The sequence below is a fragment of the Melanerpes formicivorus genome, unplaced genomic scaffold (assembly GCF_026170545.1).
Source record: "Melanerpes formicivorus ecotype bairdi unplaced genomic scaffold, bMelFor1.0.p_v2 SCAF_88, whole genome shotgun sequence".
Taxonomy (NCBI): domain Eukaryota; kingdom Metazoa; phylum Chordata; class Aves; order Piciformes; family Picidae; genus Melanerpes; species Melanerpes formicivorus.
Window position 1 is genome coordinate 2,758,998 of NW_027142440.1, and position 17,814 is coordinate 2,776,811.

General features: G+C 57.0%; 1 protein-coding gene across 4 annotated transcripts in view; it reads left to right on the top strand.

Moving 5' to 3' along the window:
- Positions 1-17,332, top strand: part of RFFL (ring finger and FYVE like domain containing E3 ubiquitin protein ligase) — a 42,303-nt gene extending 24,971 nt beyond the window's left edge. For all 4 annotated transcript variants that reach the window (XM_068165399.1, XM_068165396.1, XM_068165397.1 and 1 more), the window contains 6 exons: positions 4,765-4,949; positions 7,562-7,954; positions 9,466-9,549; positions 11,086-11,293; positions 13,985-14,008; positions 15,011-17,332. In XM_068165399.1, coding sequence (XP_068021500.1) covers positions 4,770-4,949; positions 7,562-7,954; positions 9,466-9,549; positions 11,086-11,293; positions 13,985-14,008; positions 15,011-15,192 — 1,071 coding nt within the window. In that variant the 5' untranslated portion in view covers positions 4,765-4,769 and the 3' untranslated portion in view covers positions 15,193-17,332. The remainder of the gene's footprint in view (positions 1-4,764; positions 4,950-7,561; positions 7,955-9,465; positions 9,550-11,085; positions 11,294-13,984; positions 14,009-15,010) is intronic.
- Positions 17,333-17,814: the final 482 nt, after the last annotated feature.

Sequence of the window (17,814 nt, forward strand, 5' to 3'; positions counted from 1 at the left end):
ACAGCTGCTGACTCTTCCCTGCAGCCCTTGTTGTCTTCCTGGTGCAGCTGCAGGCAGGCACAGAAGCTGTTTCAGCATCTCCAGCCTCAGTGATGTCTCTGTCAGTGAAGCTTTGCCTCGCTGCTGGCAGCATTTGGGTTCCTGTGTAGCAGCCACTGCCTGTTCCTGCTGACAGGTCTGGCTTTTTGGCCACTGTGGTCTCCTGGGGGGCTTGGAAATGGTAGCAGATGTCTGCCACAGGAGTTGGGGCAGTGATGGGTGAGGTGCAGAGCACAAAGGCCACTGTGGGGGCAGAGGTGGCAGCAGCTGTGAGCTCCTCTTCCTGGAGCAGGCTGTGGCACTGCCTGGGTGCTCTCCCTGAATGTGCCATGGGCAGATGGTGGTTGCTGGCTGGCAGGTACCTGCTGGGGGGCCTGGGGGACAGCCCTGCCTTGTGTGAGTGCTGCTGGTGGCACAAAAGCAGGGTGGGATGGCTGCTCTCAGCACATTGCTTGTGCTCAGCAGGATCCCCCCAGCCTCCCAAAGTGCTGAGTGAGGGGAGAGCTCTCAGTGTGCTGTCACCACCAGCACCAAGAGCTCTCAGTGAAGCAGCTCTGGCAATGTCAATGCTGCTCTAGCCAGGCCCTAACTTCAACTTGCCACCTGTACACCGAGCTCCTGGAGTGAGGGAAGCCTGGCACAGGCTGGGGCTGCGTCCCCAGGCTGTAGGCACGGCTGCTGTGCTGCCAGGGGCTCCTTCTCTCCCACAGATCCCTTTGGATTAGAGATCAGAGGACAGTCTTGGTGGTTAGTTGTTTGGTTTTGGGCATTTCCCTTCCACACTGCTGTGGCTGAGCAGGATTGAGGCTCTCCCAAAGCAACACTGGAGCCTGTTGTCAACCTTTTCCTTTCCTGGCAGTCCCACACAGGGACAGCTCCAGCTGAACACTGAGTTCTGTCTCCTTCTGTCCCACTCTGTGCTCTCCCTTGGGTCTTTCTTCCCAGTGCTTGACATGTTACAATGTTCTGCAGGGAATGAGGGGGCTGCCTTTTCCTAGGGAACCAAAGTTCCAGGGGCAAACAGTAGCCTTTGTGTATTCTCTGCTCAGGGGTGGGCTTCAGTTTGCAGGGGTCCTTGAGAGAGAGAAGGGAGCTGAGCTGTGGGCTGTGCTTTCCACTGCTGTGGAGGGTGTGAGTGCTTGTTGGGCTGTGCAGCTGTTGTGGTTTGCAGTTCCTAGGAACAAACTGAACCCCCTTCTGAGCAGCAGAGCTTGAGAAAAGCAATTCAGCACTCTGGTGGTGCAAAGTGTGTGTTAACTTTGGAGTGAGGCTGATAGCTTCAGACTTAATGTGCAGAAAGCAAAGGAGTCTTTGTTTCTGCTCTGTGTGATCTCTAAAGTAGGTGGTTGGTGGCAGTGCAGAGCTGATGCAAATGGAAGATGTCTGATTTCATAGAATCCCAGACTGGTTTGGGTGGGAAATGACCTTTGAAGGCCAACTAGTCCAATCCAACCCCCCAGCAGTCAGCAGGGACAGCTCCAACTAGAGCAGGTTGCTCAGAGCCCAAAACAACCTGACCTGCAATGGTGCCAGAGATGGGGCAGCTCCCACACCTCTGGGCAACCTGGGCTAGGCTCTCCCCACCCTCTCCCTTCTCTCCACTATCCCTCTCCCTCTTTGAGGTCATAGAATCAATAAGGTTGGAAAAGACCTCAGAGATCATCAAGTCCAAGCTGTCACCCAGCACCTCCTGACAACTACACCATGGCTCCAAGTGCCACATCCAATCCCCTCTTGAACACCTCCAGGGATGAGGACTCCACCACCTCCCTGGGCAGCACATTCCAATGGCTAACAACTCTTTCTGGGAAGAACTTTCTCCTCACCTCCAGCCTAAACCTCCCCTGGCACAGCTTGAGACTGTGTCCTCTTGTTCTGGTGCTGCTTGCCTGGGAGAAGAGACCAACCCCCACCTGGCTACAACCTCCCTTCAGGGAGATGGAGAGAGCAAGAAGGTCTCCCCTGAGCCTCCTCTTCTCCAGGCTAAGCAACCCCAGCTCCCTCAGCCTCTCCTCACAGGGCTGTGCTCCAGACCCCTCCCCAGCTTTCTTGCCCTTCTCTGGACACCTTCAAGTCTCTCAATGTCCTTCCTAACCTGAGGAGCCCAGAACTGGACACAGGACTCAAGGTGTGGCCTAAGCAGTGCTGAGCACAGGGCACAAGGACTTCCCTGCTCCTGCTGGCCACACTCTTCCTGATGCAGGCCAGGATGCCCTTGGCCTTCTTGGCCCCCTGGGCACACTGCTGGCTCATGTTTAGGCAGCTGTCAATCAGCACCCCCAGGTCCCTCTCTGTTTGGCAGCTCTCAGCCACTCTGACCCCAGCCTCTAGTGCTGCCTGGGGTTGTTGTGGCCAAACCATCACCACTTGTCGCAGCAGGCCCTACTCAAATGTCTGTCCCCAGCTTCCTTCTTGGCATTTTAAGCACTGAAAGGCCACCAGAAGGTCTCCCTGGAGCCTTCTCTTCTCCAGGCTGAACAGCCCCAACCCTCTCCCAGCCTGGCCTTCCCAGCACTGCTGGGTCCCTGTGTTCATGGCAGCCTCTCTCCACGTGCTCCTTAGGGTGAAGTGTCAGTCTCAGTGCAGGCCACACTACAGCTTTGTGCACACCATTTACACTGGGATTGCTTACTGTGCTTTGCACTCAAATACTGAAAGCTGCTGAGGCTGCTGAGCAGAGCTCAGGGGTGAGCTCAGCATTGTGGAGTTGAAAGGCATGTGTCCACTGCAGAGCCAGCAGGGGCTCTGATGGGCCCAGTTCAGCAAGTTTTTGAAAGAGCTAAAGATGCCACCAAAGCTGCAGCTCCCCAGCCCCAGCCCACCAGCCCCAAAGACTTAACACAGCTTCAAAAAGAGACTTAACCACCAGGACACCCTGGGACTGTTGGATGCCAGCCACCCTATAGGACTCATAGCAGCCCCTTCCCTTGGCACTGGGAGGCTTTTACAGGGGCAGTGCTTGCTGAGGGGCTTGGCTGGGCCCCATCCTCTTTAATATCTTCATTGATCATCTGGATGAGGGGATTGAGACAGTCATCAGCAAATGTGCAGATGACAGCAAGCTGGGAGCAGATGCTGGTCAGTTAGAGGGCAGAAGGGCTCTGCAGAGGGACCTTGCCAGGCTGGACAGATGGGCAGAGGCCAACAGGATGGCATTCAACAAGTCCAAGTGCCAGGGACTGCACTTTGCCCACAGCAACCCCAGGCAGAGCTACAGGCTGGGGGCAGAGTGGCTGAGAGCAGCCAGGCAGAGAGGGACCTGGGGGTAGTGATGGATAGTAGGCTGAACAGGAGCCAGCAGTGTGCCCAGGGGGCCAAGAAGGCCAAGGGCATCCTGGCCTGCATCAGGAAGAGTGTGGCCAGCAGGAGCAGGGAAGTCCTTGTGCCCTGTGCTCAGCACTGCTTAGGCCACACCTTGAGTCCTGTGTCCAGTTCTGGGCTCCTCAGGTTAGGAAAGAGGTTGAGATGCTGGAAGGTGTCCAGAGAAGGGCAAGAAAGCTGGGGAGGGGTCTGGAGCACAGCCCTGGGAGGAGAGGCTGAGGGAGCTGGGGTTGCTTAGCCTGCAGAAGAGGAGGCTCAGGGGAAACCTTCTTGCTCTCTCCAACTCCCTGCAGGGAGGTTGTAGCCAGGAGGGGGTTGGTCTCTTCTCCCAGGCACCCAGCACCAGAACAAGAGGACACAGTCTCAGGCTGTGCCAGGGGAGGTTTAGGCTGGAGGTGAGTAGAATGTTCTTCCCAGCAAGAAAGATTGGCCCTTGGGATGTGCTGCCTAGGGAGGTGGTGGAGTCACATCCCTGGGGGTGTTTAAGAAGAGCCTGGATGAGGCACTTGGTGCCATGGTTTAGTTGATCAGAAGGTGTTGGGTGAGAGGTTGGACTGGATGATCTCTGAGGTCTTTTCCAACCTGGTCTGGTCTATCCTATCCTATCCTGTCCTATCCTATCCTATCCTATCCTATCCTATCCTATCCTATCCTATCCTATCCTATCCTACCCTATCCTATCCTATCCTATCCTATCCTATCCTATCCTATCCTATCCTATCCTATCCTATCCTATCCTATCCTATCCTATCCTATCCTATCCTATCCTATCCTATCCACTCATCAGGGGCTGCACCAGGCTTGGATTTTGCCTTCTTAGCTGTGCCTGCGTGGAGGGCTGTAGACTGAGCCTGCAGAGTGGCCAACTCTGACCCTGCTGCTGAGTGGAAGTGAACTCGGTGCGAGGCACGCAGCCACAGCAGCGTCTTGCTTGGAAGAGACCTGGAAGGTGGAGTCCAGCTGTTAACCCTGCTCTGCCAGCTCACCCCTAAACCACCTCCCCCAGCACCACATCTACCTGGGCTTTGAATTTGTGCTTCTCTTTGCTCCTCCTGGTGCACCAAAGCCAGGCAGTGGGCTATGGGTTGTGTGGGACAGAGGCAGCCTCTTGGGGCAGACGTGGTCAGAGCGCCTCATCCAGCCAAGAGGAGCACAGCAGTTATCTTCACTGTGCTATCCTGACCCTGAGGCATCCTGAGCTGGATTTGTCCTTTCTCACCAGGGGCTGGACTGGGCATGTGGGTTGTGCACGTGGCTGGCAGTGGGAGGAAAGACCACAAGTTGCAGAGAGTGCCACAATGGAACTGCTGATGGGAAAGAGGAGGAGGAGGCACTCTGTGCTCTCCCTGCAGCCAGCAAGTTGTTTCCCCTCTCATTTCTAAGCAGCATCTTCTCCACTTGCAGTTACTATGTGGGCAAGCTGCTGCAACTGGTTCTGTCTGGATGGCTCCCCCGAGGAGATGCAGCCCCAGCCGGGAGCCAGGGCCCAGGCCTACTCCAACCCGGGCTACAGCTCCTACCCCTCCCCCACCGGCGCCGAGCAGAGCTGCAAGGCCTGCGGGCTGCACTTCGACAGCTCCTCCAGCAAGGTGAGTCACCCAGCTCAGCTCTGCTCTGCTCTGCTGTGCTCTGCTCTGCTCTGCCCTGCCCTGCCCTGCCCTGCCCTGCCCTGCCTGCCAGGCAGCCCCCCAGCCAGCCTGCAGGGAGGTGGGTGGGGGATGGAGGACAGCCCCGTGGGCCAGGCCAGCTTGGCTTCCCTTCTGCCCTTGGCTGTTCTCCTGCAGCATGCAGGCGCAGCTAAGGATGACTGCGAGGGTGGCAGGTAGCCTTTGGTAGGCTCATGCTGAAAGGAGGAAGCCAAACTGCTCTTGGGCAATCAAAGGAGCATGAACTTGAGGAAGAGCTTTGTGATATGGCAATTAAAACCACTGCTGTCCTTTAAATGTTATGGGAAGGAGGTCAGCAAGCCCTGTGAGGAGAGGCTGAGGGAGCTGGGGTGGTTTAGCCTGGAGAAGAGGAGGCTCAGGGGAGACCTTCTTGCTCTCTCCAACTCCCTGAAGGGAGGTTGTAGCCAGGTGGGGGTTGGTCTCTTCTCCCAGGCAAGCAGCGCCAGAACAAGAGGACACAGTCTCAAGCTGTGCCAGGGGAGGTTTAGGCTGGAGGTGAGGAAGAAGTTCTTCCCAGAAACAGAGATTGGCCCTAGGGATGTGCTGCCCAGGGAGGTGATGGAGTCCCCATCCCTGGAGGTGTTCAAGAGGGGATTGGATGTGGCACTGGGAGCCGTGGTTTAGTTGTCAGGAGCGGTTAGGTCTTAGGTAATAGGTTGGACTTGCTGATCTCTGAGGTCTTTTCCAACCTGGTTGATTCTATGGTTCTGTGAATCTGTGCTTGCAGCTCTTGTTGCTCACTCTGAAGAGCCCTGTGAGTTTGTGGAGGGTGTGTGTGGAAGCAGTGGCAGGACTAGGGGCAATGGTTTTGAACTAGACAAGAGCAGGTTTAGACTGGATGTGAGGAGCAAGTTCTGCACCATCAGGGTGCTGGAACACTGCAGCAGGTTGCCCAGTGGGGTGGTTGAGGCTCCAGCCCTGGAAATGTTCAAGGTGAGGCTGGAGAGGGCTCTGAGCAGCCCTCTCCTCTCAGTGGAGGATGTCCCTGCTGAGTGCAGGGGGGGTTGGACTGGATGCCCTTTGCAGGTCCCTTCCAACCCAGACCATTCTATGATTCTAAGTGCTGAACTCCACTCCAAACCACCCCAATCCACCTTCTCCTCTTTGCCAGCTTCATTTGTGAGGTGGTGGAGTCCCCATCCCTGGAGGTGTTCAAGAGGGGATTGGATGTGGCACTTGGAGCCATGGTTTAGTTGTCAGGAGGTGTTGGGTGACAGCTTGGACTTGATAATCTCTGAGGTCTTTTCCAACCTTATTGCTTCTATGGGAAGTGCAGAGTTTGGCTTTCCCAAGGGTTGGAACAGTCAGGGTTCTGCAGAAGGCAGCATGGAGTGTGAGTGCTTGGAGCTGCTGGGTGGTGAGACCAGGACTGAGTCAAAGCCAAGCACTGGGTCTGTAAGTCCTAAACATCTGGGGCCAAATACTTCCAACACCTCCTGTCTGGCACCCAGGCTGCCAGCCTAAGCCACCTCCTGCTGCTGCATGAAGGTTGAGCTCTCTGATGTCTCTCAGCCCCAAGTTTGCTGCTTCCTTGTCCTCTTACGGTGCAAAATTAAAGGAAAAAGTCTATTTTAGTGGTTCCAGCAAATTGGAGTGGGACAGAGGTGGGGAGGGAGGTCAGGCATGGCAGGCATTAAATTCATGGTCTGGAGAGGAGTGTTTCAGTGGTTCCCCCAGTGCCAGAGCTCTCCTGAGGCACTGAGCAGTGTGTTTCACTCTGTCATAAAGCCACCCCCAGTGAGCTGTAATTGATTTGAGATCTGCTCCCTCAGAGAGCTCTCCTGGTGTCCTCTGGGGCTCAGACTGGATGAGCAGGTCTGGGATAAGGTGCAGGAGAGCTCCTGTCAGCTGAGGGAGGAGCTGTCTGTCAGTTTGTTCTGGGTAGAGTAGGTTGTGCTTTGTAAGATCCTTGGGGGGCTCTGCTCATGGGATCAGTCCCTTTCCTCATCCAGGAGCACTGCAGGAAGGACAGTGAGGGGCTGGAGTGCATCCAGAGAGGGGCAACAAGGCTGGTGGAGAGCCTGCAGCACATGGGCTGTGAGGAGGGGCTGAGGAGCTGGGGGACTTCAGACCTCATTGCTCTCTACAACCACCTAAAGGAGGTTGGAGTGAGGAGGGGGCAGCCTCTTCTCCTTGATGACAGGGTCAGAGGAAATGGTTCCAAGCTGCACCAGGGGAGGATCAGGCTGAATATGAGGAACTATTTCTTCTCCAACATGGGCACAGGCTGCCCAGGGCAGCGCTGGAGTCGCCGTCCCTGGAGGCCTTCAGGCAGCCTCTGGACCTGCTGCTTGGGGACATGGTTTAGTGCTGGGTCAAGGGCTGGGCTGGCTGAGCTTTGAGGTCTCTTCCAACCAGATGTTTTCTGTGGCTCTGTAGCACCCTGGCACTCCATCAGTGAGGAGGTTCTGCCTGTGCTTTAGCAGAGGCTGCTGCTGACTTTGGCTCCCAGCTGCGGGGCGAGCAGAGGCGCAGCCGGCGGGCAGCTCCGCCGCGGGCAGGTCAGTCGAACGCTGTCCCCTTCTCCTTCCCAGCACATCTGCTTGGACTGCAAGAAGAACTTCTGCACCTCCTGCTCAAGCCAGCCTGAAGGTGGCCCTCTGCTCTGCCACCTCTGCCAGCGTTTCCGAGCCACGGCCTTCCAGCGGGAGGAGCTGCTGAGGATGAAGGTGAAGGAGCTGCGAGACTACCTGGCCCTGCGGGAGGTCTCCACCGAGCTGTGCCGCGAGAAGGAGGACCTGGTGCTCCTCATCCTGGGCCTGCAGCCTGTCATCACCCAGGAAGATCAGATAAGAACAAACCCATTCTCTCCCAGTGCCTCTGGACAGCAGGGCTTTGTGATTCTCCCAGCGAGCAGCACAGCCTCTCCTACCTCGCACGGTGCAGCTCCGCTGTCTGCAGACCCCGCTGCAGGAGCTCAGGAGCAGGTACAGCCCCCAGCCAGAGGTGGCTTTTCCAGACCCACTCATCTCTAGCTCTGCATGAACTGCTAAGGCTTTGCACGAGGTTTCCCCAGGTAGATCATGTGCCAGAAGGGTTTTATCTGCAAGGTGCCTGCTTAAAAGGCAAAGAGGGCTTCTGCTCAGGGCAGGAGACAAACCACTTCAGCTGCATTGCATGCCTGCTCTTCTCAGGCTGGGTTTGCAGTTTGGGCTGGGGACCTCACACCTTCCCACAGGGTAATTAGGGAAGTGAGATGAGTGACTCTGCACTGCTGTGTGAAGCTGTGCTTTGCTGTCACCAGCTCTGCTTTAGAATAGAACAGAACAGAATGAACCAGGTTGGAAAAGAGCTTTGAGATCATCCAGTCCAACCTCTCACCCAGCACCATCTGATCAGCTCAACCATGGCACCAAGTGCCTCAGCCAGGCTCTTCCTAAACACCTCCAGGCATGGTGATTCCACCACCTCCCTGGGCAGCACATTCCAGTGGCCAATCTCTCTTGCTGGGAAGAATTTCTTCCTAACATCAACCCAAACCTCCCCTGGCACAGCTTGAGACTGTGTCCTCCTATTCTGCTGCTGCTTTCCTGGGAGAAGAGCCCAACCCCCACCTGGCTCCAACCTCCCTTCAGGGAGTTGGAGAGAGCAAGAAGGTCTCCCCTGAGCCTCCTCTTCTCCAGGCTAAGCAACCCCAGCTCCCTCAGCCTCTCCTCACAGGGCTGTGCTCCAGACCCCTCCCCAGCTTTCTTGCCCTTCTCTGGACACCTTCAAGTGTCTCAATGTCCTTCTTAAACTGAGGAGCCCAGAACTGGACACAGGACTCAAGGTGTGGCCTAAGCAGTGCTGAGCACAGGGCACAAGGACTTCCCTGCTCCTACCCTCTCACAGCTCAACTCCTGCCCCCAGCTTGCTGTCATCTGCACATTTACTGCTGATGGACTCAATCCCCTCCTCCAGATCATCAATGAAGATATTGAACAGGCTGGGGCCCAGCACTGATCCCTGGGGCACACCACTGGTGCCTGGCTGCCAGCTGGCTGTGGCACCATTCACCACCACTCTCTGGGCTCAGCCTCCAGCCAGTTCCTAACCCAGCTCAGAGAGCTGCTGTCCCAGCCAGGGGCTGACAGCTTAGCCAGCAGTTTGCTGTGGGGGATGGTGGCAAAGGCCTTGCTCAAGTCCAGGCAGACCACATCCACAGCCTTTGGTCTCCTCAACAGCTCAGGGAGGGGCTGCTGAGCTGCCCCCTGTGTGCATTTGGTCTCCTTGCAGGAGCAGTGTGTGGGATCTCTCTCTCCCAGTCCTCTCAGGGTTCACATGAAGCAGGGCTTTAAAGGGTTGGTGCTGCACTTCAGTGTCAAATGTTCTACTTCTGTGAAGAGATGCTGCAGCTGCTCCTTCCCAGGCAGGGCTGCAGCCCTGCTGAAGCACCCAGCTCATTCCTGTGGGCCACACAGGGAGGTGCTGGTGGTGAAAGCTTCATTTCCTCTTCCAGGAAGATGGTTGTGTGCCTCCAGGCCTCGTGGGTATGGCAGGAGTGGAGAATGCAGCAGAAGCACCTGCAGAGGAGGAGGCACAGGTTGGTGTGTCCTGGGAGGAGAGGCCTTTGAGAGCCACATGTGCTGGGCTGTTTGCTACCACAGGGTCATTCCTGCAGAGGTGGGTGGCTGGGCAGTGGCTGAGGCTGGGCAGTGGCTGAGGTTGGGCAGTGGGTCAGGCTGGGCAGTGGGTCAGGCTGGGCAGTGGGTCAGGGTGGGCAGTGGCTGAGGCTGGGCAGTGGGTCAGGGTGGGCAGTGGCTGAGGCTGGGCAGTGGGTCAGGCTGGGCTCCAGACCCCTCCCCAGCTTTCTTGCCCTTCTCTGGACACCTTCCAGCAGCTCAACATCTTTCCTAACCTGAGGAGCCCAGAACTGGACACAGGACTCAAGGTGTGGCCTAAGCAGTGCTGAGCACAGGGCACAAGGACTTCCCTGCTCCTGCTGGCCACACTCTTCCTGATGCAGGCCAGGATGCCCTTGGCCTTCTTGGCCCCCTGGGCACACTGCTGGCTCATGTTCAGCTGCTGTCAACCAGCACCCCCAGGTCCCTCTCTGCCTGTCAGCTCTCAGCCACTGACCCCAGCCTGTAGCTCTGCCTGGGGTTGTTGCGGCCAAAGTGCAGCCCCTGGCACTTGGACTTGTTGAATGCCATCCTGTTGGCCTCTGCCCATCTCTCCAGTGGGTCAAGGTCCCTCTGCAGAGCCCTTCTGTCCTCTAACTGAACAACATCTGCTCCCAGCTTGCTGTCATCTGCACATTTGCTGCTGACTGACTCAATGCCCTCCTCCAGATCATCAATGAAGATGTTAAAGAGCACAGGGCCCAGCACTGCTCCCTGGGGCACACCACTGGTGCCTGGCTGCCAGCTGGCTGTGGCACCATTCACCACCACTCTCTGGGCTCAGCCTCCAGCCAGTTCCTAACCCAGCACAGAGTGTTGTGGTCAAAGCCACAAGCTGACAGCTTAGCCAGGAGTTTGCTGTGGGGGATGGTGTCAAAGGCCTTGCTGAGGTCCAGGCAGACCACATCCTCAGGCCTGTGTCTCCATCCTGCGGCTCCTGCTCCTGGGAGCTGGAGGCATTCACCGAGCAAGCAGAGTCACAGCCCTGAGCTCCTGCTAGTGCACAGCTGGGCAGTGGGTGTTGAGGGCCAGGATGAGGACAGACTGAAGGAGTTGGGGCTGTTCAGTCTGGAGAAGAGAAGGCTCCCAGGTGACCTCATTGTTGCCTTCCAGGATCTGAAGGGGGCTACAGGAAGGCTGGGGAGGGACTGCTCAGGATCTCAGGGAGTGATAGGACTAGGGGGAATGGAATGAAGCTGGAGGTGGGGAGATTGAGGCTGGAGGTGAGGAGGAAGTTCTTCCCCATGAGAGTGGTGAAGCCCTGGAATGGGTTGTGCAGGGAGGTGGTTGAGGCCCCAGCCCTGGAGGTGTTTAAGGCCAGGCTGGCTGAGGCTCTGGCCAGGCTGATGTAGTGTGGGGTGTCCCTGCCCATGGCAGGGGGTTGGGACTGGCTGATCCTTGTGGTCCCTTCCAACCCTGACTGATTCTATGATGATGCCATCTGTGCTCTCTTGCAGTCAAGTGACTCAGAAGACAACCTGGTGCAGGGCAGGAAGGCTTCGCTGTCCGACCTGAGCAGCGTCACCGACATCAGCGCGCTCTCCGTGCGGCAGCTGAAGGAGATCCTGGCTCGCAACTTCGTCAACTACAAAGGCTGCTGTGAGAAGTGGGAGCTGCTGGAGAGGGTCACTCGTCTGTACAGAGAGAAGGACCTCCAGCACCTGGGTGAGCAGCTCAAACCTCTGCCCCTCTGCCGCCCCTGGGGGCAGCTGCAGGAGGAAACGGAGCTGGGAGCAGGGGAAAGGAGGGAGTGTTACACACCTTAGAGGGCAAGGGGCTAAACTCTCTTCACCACCACTTGTGGCTGTTTCAGAGGAGCCTTGAGGGTTCTCTGGACAAGAACAGAGCCTTAGGGTAGCTCTGCAGAGGAGCAGAGCCTTAGGATGGCTCTGGAGAGGAGCAGAGCCTTAGGGTAGCTTTGGAGAGGAGCAGAGAGTTGTGAGAGCTCTGCAGAGGAGCAGAGCCTTGGGGTGGCTCTGGAGAGGAGCAGAGAGTTGTGAGAGCTCTGCAGAGGAGCAGAGCCTTAGGGTGGCTCTGGAGAGGAGCAGAGAGTTGTGAGAGCTCTGCAGAGGGGCAGAGCCTTGGGGTGGCTCTGGAGAGGAGCAGAGAGTTGTGAGAGCTCTGCAGAGGGGCAGAGCCTTAGTGTGGCTCTGGAGAGGAGCAGAGAGTTGTGAGAGCTCTGCAGAGGAGCAGAGCCTTGGGGTGGCTCTGTAGAGGAGCAGAGAGTTGTGAGAGCTCTGGAGAGGAGCAGAGAGTTGTGAGAGCTCTGCAGAAGAGCAGAGCCTTGGGGTGGCTCTGGAGAGGAGCAGATAATTGTGAGAGCTCTGGAGAGGGGCAGAGAGTTGTGAGAGCTCTGCAGAGGGGCAGAGCCTTAGGGTGGCTCTGGAGAGGAGCAGAGAGTTGTGAGAGCTCTGCAGAGGAGCAGAGCCTTAGGGTGGCTCTGGAGAGGAGCAGAGAGTTGTGAGAGCTCTGCAGAGGAGCAGAGCCTTGGGGTGGCTCTGGAGAGGAGCAGAGAATTGTGAGAGCTCTGCAGAGGGGCAGAGAGTTGTGAGAGCTCTGGAGAGTGACTGTAGCAGAAGCAAATGAGCCTGGGATTTGGTGTGGCTGTAGCAGACGATGCTGGTCACTGCATCACCCACAGAGCAGCTGAGGTGGGACTCTGGGTGATGACTGGAGGCACTGGGGTCAGCTCTGATCTCCTGACTCAGGGCAGCTGGCAAAGCCAGCAGGAAAATGCCACCAGAAAGCAGCCAGGCCCTTCAGAGCAGGCCTGTGCAGAGTGACAGTGGCTCCCATGGCCCAGCTGGGGGTGGCTGTGGGTTGACTCTGCCCTCTTGGATCACCAGCAGGCCTGAGCACTGCCTGGGCCTGCCTGGCCTGCACAGTGCAGGCTGGGGAGTGGTGGTGTGACAGAAGGCATCTGCCTTGGCTTCCAGGTGCAGTTTGCAGTTCCAGGTGATTAGTTAGACACACAGCTGTTCATTACTGGCAAGATTTGGGTTTCAGAGAACCACAGCCTGGGTTGGGTGGGAAGAGACCTCTCAAGCTCACCCAGCCCAACCCCCTGCAGCCCCCAGGGCCATCCCAACCCCAGCAGGCTGCTCCCAGCCCCACACAACCTGCCCTGCACTGCTGCCAACCATGGGGCAGCTCTCTGGGCAGCCTGGGCCAGGCTCTCCCCACCCTCAGCACCAAACATTTCTCCTCCTCTCCACTCTCAATCTCCCTCTTTGAGTTCAAACCATCCCCCCCTTGGCCTGCCCCAAGAGGCTCTGCTCAAAACTCCATTCCCAGCTTTCTGGGTGTCCCACCAGAAGGTCTCCCTGGAGCCTTCTCCAGGCTGAGGACCCCCAACTCTGGGAGCCTGCCCTCCTAGGAGAGGATTCAGAGCTATGCTTCTTTCCAGCATTGCTTCCTTAAGCCCTCTGAGCTTTGTCCTCTGTCAATGACAAAAGGTTTATGAGAGCGCTGCCTTGGCTCTGGGTTCTCCTTTCTCTGCCCCTCAGCTTTCCCCATGCTGCAGGCATCAGGTGCCTTGGCCACACTCAGCAGTGTTTGGCTGACACCAATGGAAGTGGCTCAGGGGCTACAGAGGGAGCCCCAGATTGCACAGGAAGGACATGGAGCTGATGGAGCAGGTCCAGAGGAGGGCCACAAGAATGAGCAGGGGGTTGGAGCAGCTCTGCTGTGAGGACAGGCTGAGGGAGCTGGGGTTGCCTGGAGAAGAGAAGGCTCCAGAGAGACCTTAGAGCAGCCTGAAGGGGACTGCAAGAAGGCTGGAGAGAGACTGTTTGCAAAGGCCTGCAGGGACAGGGCCAGGGGCAAAGGCTTCAAACTAGAGCAGAGCAGATTGAGATTGGATGTTAGGAACAAGTTGTGCCCCAGGAGGCTGCTGGAACACTGCAACAGTTTGCTCAGGGAGGTGCTTGAGGCCCCAGCCCTGGAGGTATTCAAGGTAAGGCTGGACAGGGCTCTGGGCAACCTGATCTAGTTGGGGATGTCCCTGCTGAGTGTGGGGAGGTTGGACTGGGTGAGCTTTGGAGGTCCCTTCCAGCCCAGACCCTTCTGTGATAAATTCCAAGGCTGCCTGGAGCCCTCACTTTGGATGCTGGCTTCTCTTTGTGAAGTGCTGGCTGCTGGGTGAGCTCTCTGGAAGAAGCAGCTGCTTGCCCCTGTCCTGGGCAAGTCCAGTCTGACCCTCAGGGTGGGCACCAGCACAAAGCACTCTGGGTTGTCCCCTCCCCCCAGGGCTTCCAGCCCCTGCCCAAGATTGCTGCTGAGGACATAACCTCATTTTATTTCATTTCCCCCTTTCCTCTTTCTCTCACCAAACAACTTTCTGTTCTTCCCTTGCAGTTTCTGACACTGATGATCAAACTGGTGAGTGACCTTCTTTCATCATTGAGTCCAGACACTAACCCAGCACTGCCAGGGCACCACTGAACTAAACCCTGGCCCTCAGCACCACATCCCTCTGGCTTGGCAACCCCTCCAGGGCTGGGGACAGGGATGGGCAGCCTGGCCCAGGCCTTGGCAACCCTTGAGGGGAAGAAATTGTTCCTCATACCCAACCTAAACCTCCCCTGATGCAACCTGAGGCTGTTTCCTCTCATGCTGTTGCTTGTTCCCAGGGAATGGTGACCCTCCTTGCTCCATTCATGGGATCAGAGGATGTTAGGGGCTGGAAGGGGCCTTTGAAGGCCATCAAGTCCAACCCCCCTGCCAGAGCAGGACACTCACCTCACTGCTAAGCACCTCAGTGGTGTTTCTGTTCTTGTCACCCAGCAATTCCTGTGTGGCAGCTGCAACCCTGCAGGCTCCATGCCAGCTGGTGGGGCAGACAGCCCCAGCAGTGCAGAGACAGGAGATTGTCTCCAGTGCCCACGAGGGAAGCCCTGTGGTAAAGCCACCTTAGGGGACTGCACAGAATAGAATTAACCAGGTTGGAAAAGACCTCAGAGATCAGCAAGTCCAACCTGTCACCCAGCACCATCTGATCAATTAAACCATGGCACCAAGGGCCTCATCCAGGCTGGTTTTAAACACCTCCAGGGATGGGGACTCCACCACCTCCCTGGGCAGCGCATCCCAATGGCCAATCTCTCTTGCTAGGAAGAACTTTCTCCTCACCTCCAGCCTAAACCTCCCCTGGCACAGCTTGAGACTGTGTCCTCTTGTTCTGGTGCTGCTTGCCTGGGAGAAGAGACCAAGCCCCACCTGGCTGCAACCTCCCTTCAGGGAGTTGCAGAGAGCAAGAAGGTCTCCCCTGAGCCTCCTCTCCTCCAGGCTAAGCAACCCCAGCTCCCTCAGCCTCTCCTCCCAGGGCTGTGCTCCAGACCCGTGTCTGATCTGCCTCGTGGCTTGTGGTGTGTGCTCCCTCAGGTGCTGCTGGGCTCCCTGGTGTGGAGGAGAACCTGTGCAAGATCTGCATGGATGCAGCCATCGACTGTGTGCTGCTGGAGTGTGGGCACATGGTGACGTGCACCAAGTGCGGGAAGCGGATGAGCGAGTGCCCCATCTGCCGGCAGTACGTCATCAGGGCTGTCCACGTCTTCAGGTCCTAGGGCGGCCTCAGGAGGACTGCTGATGCCTTAAAGCCTCATCTGCTCTTAGGGACGTGGTCAGTGTTGCTACAGTTAGGTCAGAGATAGGCACATGGACCCCCCTGAAGCTGGAAGTGAGGGAAGGCGAAGCCTGGGAGGGTTGCTCTCCCTCCAGCCTCGCCTGGCTGTGCTCTTCTCTCAGCAGTGCTTTACACCACAGTGCCTGGACTCCTTGGAGCAGCCTGCCAGCAGCAGACAGCCCACACTCCAGGGGAACCTGAGCCACCAGGGCTGGGGGCAGACTGGCTGCTCCACTCCCCACCCCAAAGGCCTCGTTCAAAGGCCTCGTTGTCCCTCCAGTAAGAAAGGGAAGCAGGCTGGGGGCTCAGGACGTGGCCTTGGGTTTGCTGTTTGGGCCTTGCTGCCAGCAACTTCATTCCCCCAAGTTTGAATTGTGCTTCTTAATGTTATCTTTGTTAATTTAATGTTCAGTTCCTCTGCTTGCAGGCCAGGCAGCCAGCCTCCCCTTCCCCTCTCAGAATAAATGTGACCCTAGTGCAGCTGGCATTTGAGTTGCAGCACTGAGAAATGCCAGTGCCCCACGGAGCCTCAGCTGCTCTGCTGCTTGCTTGATGTGCCAGGGAGAGGGAGGCTGCTGCTCTGGCTGCTCTTGGTTCTTTGGACTTCAGAGGCTGTGAACTGCCCTCCCTTAAGGAGCTGCAAGTCTTTGAGAGGCTTCAGTGAGGAAACCAAACAGCTGAAGAGAAGCAAAAGAGGATTCCACTGCTGCACAATCACACTGAAGTGCAGGTGATGTTTAGAGGGGGAGGTGAGGCCAGCAAACCACCTGCCCTGAACTGCTAAGAGACAGTCAGGGCAGAGCCTTTCTCACTCCTCAGCTCCCCACATCCTCCTCTCTGCTCAGCTTTTCAGCCCTGCTCTGTTCAGGCTGCTCACCAACAGCAACTGAATCTCTGCTCTGGCTGTGAGGGGGCCCAGGGGGTGCTGTGGTCAGCTCTGCCAAGGCCAAGCCCCTGCAGCTGGCCTGCCCAGCACCCCTCTCAGTGTGACTGGCTGCCAGCACAGCCTCTTTCACAACCTTGAAGCCTTAAGCTTTCAGCACCACACTCGACTGCCTGTGAAGCTCTCCTGCTGCTGCTGGCTTCCCCCTGTGGCTGCCAGCAGAGGAGCAGAGTGAAAAGCAGGTGTCCTGTTGGAGCTGCTGCTGGAGCTAGGGGGTGCAGCTACAGCAAGGCCTGCTTAGAGATGTTAACAGCCATCAGCTTCACCAGGGAGCACTGCAGGAGGAGCAACTGCTCCTGGCTGCCACCCACAGAGCCCTGAGGGTGAAGAAATGTGTCCCTCAGGAGGCAGTAGATCCTGACTGGCAAGGTGGGCTCTGAGCTCCACACAAACACAGCAGCTGCTGAGGTTTATTGAACTAAAAGCTCCAATCTTTACCTCCTTCCCTGTTCAGGTTGTTCCCTGCTCCTTGGCTTAAGGTTTAGCAGCTTCCAGCCTGAGGAGAGCGCAGCTCCAGGTTGATGCATGGTTAATAAAGAAGGAGAGGAGGTAAGCAGTGCCTGGGTTAGCTCCTCAGGAGGCTCATGGGGACCTCTGCCAGGGGCACAGCAGTGCAGGTACAGAGTGCTGAAGAGCCTCACTGGATTCACTGTGAAAATCCCTTTGTCAGGTTTTGCAATGAGCTCAGGGCTGGGGAGTTCAGCCTCCCCTCCAGGCCAGAGGTAGCTGTAGAGGGTTGGCTTTGTGCTGCAGCAGGTCAATGCCCAGCAGCGTAGTGCTGGGGAGGTGCAGCCACCACAGGACTCCAAACCTTGACAGGGGCATAGCTCTTTCTCTCCTCCTGCCTCCTGTCTCACTTGCAGACATGGACTCTGTCCAGCTGGGTGTGAGTGAGGTGTGAGGGAGAGCCAAACCTGGAGGAAGCCAACACATGATCCAAAGGAATCCAAATCACTGGGAGTATTTCTGTGCTGGGTGTGCACTGCAGCTGGTTTAGACTCTTCCCAGAGTTGCTACTCTACTGGAAGGGGCACACTGTGACAGCCTCGTGGTACTATGGTGGGGGAACTCCCTGGCTTTGGTACAGAAGAAGTCTGGTTTATAATTTTGTAATAAAGCTGCAATGTGATTTAGTTAACCCTTTGGTTGTTGGCTCTGTTACCAAGAGGCTAACCCCTCCCAAGCCTACAGCTGCTGCTGAGGGGCAGCCAGGAAAGGCTGGGGGCTAGCAGGTGCTTCAAGGGCTGCAGTGGGGGGAGTGGGATAGAAGTGTAGAGGAAGTTAGAACAGAACAGAACAGAACAGATCAGGTTGGAAGAGACCTTCAAGATCATGGAGTCCAACCTATCATCCAACACCAACCAACTAACCCATGGCACCAAGCACCCTCTCAAGTCTCCTCCTGAACACCTTCAGGGTTGGGGACTCCACCACCTCCCCAGGCAGCCCATTCCAGTGGGCAATCACTCTCTCTGTGTAGAACTTCCTCCTAACATCCAGCCTGAACCTCCCCTGGCACAGCTTGAGACTGTGTCCTCTTGTTCTGCTGCTGCTTGCCTGGGAGAAGAGACCAACCCCCTCCTGGCTCCAACCTCCCTTCAGGGAGTTGGAGAGAGCAAG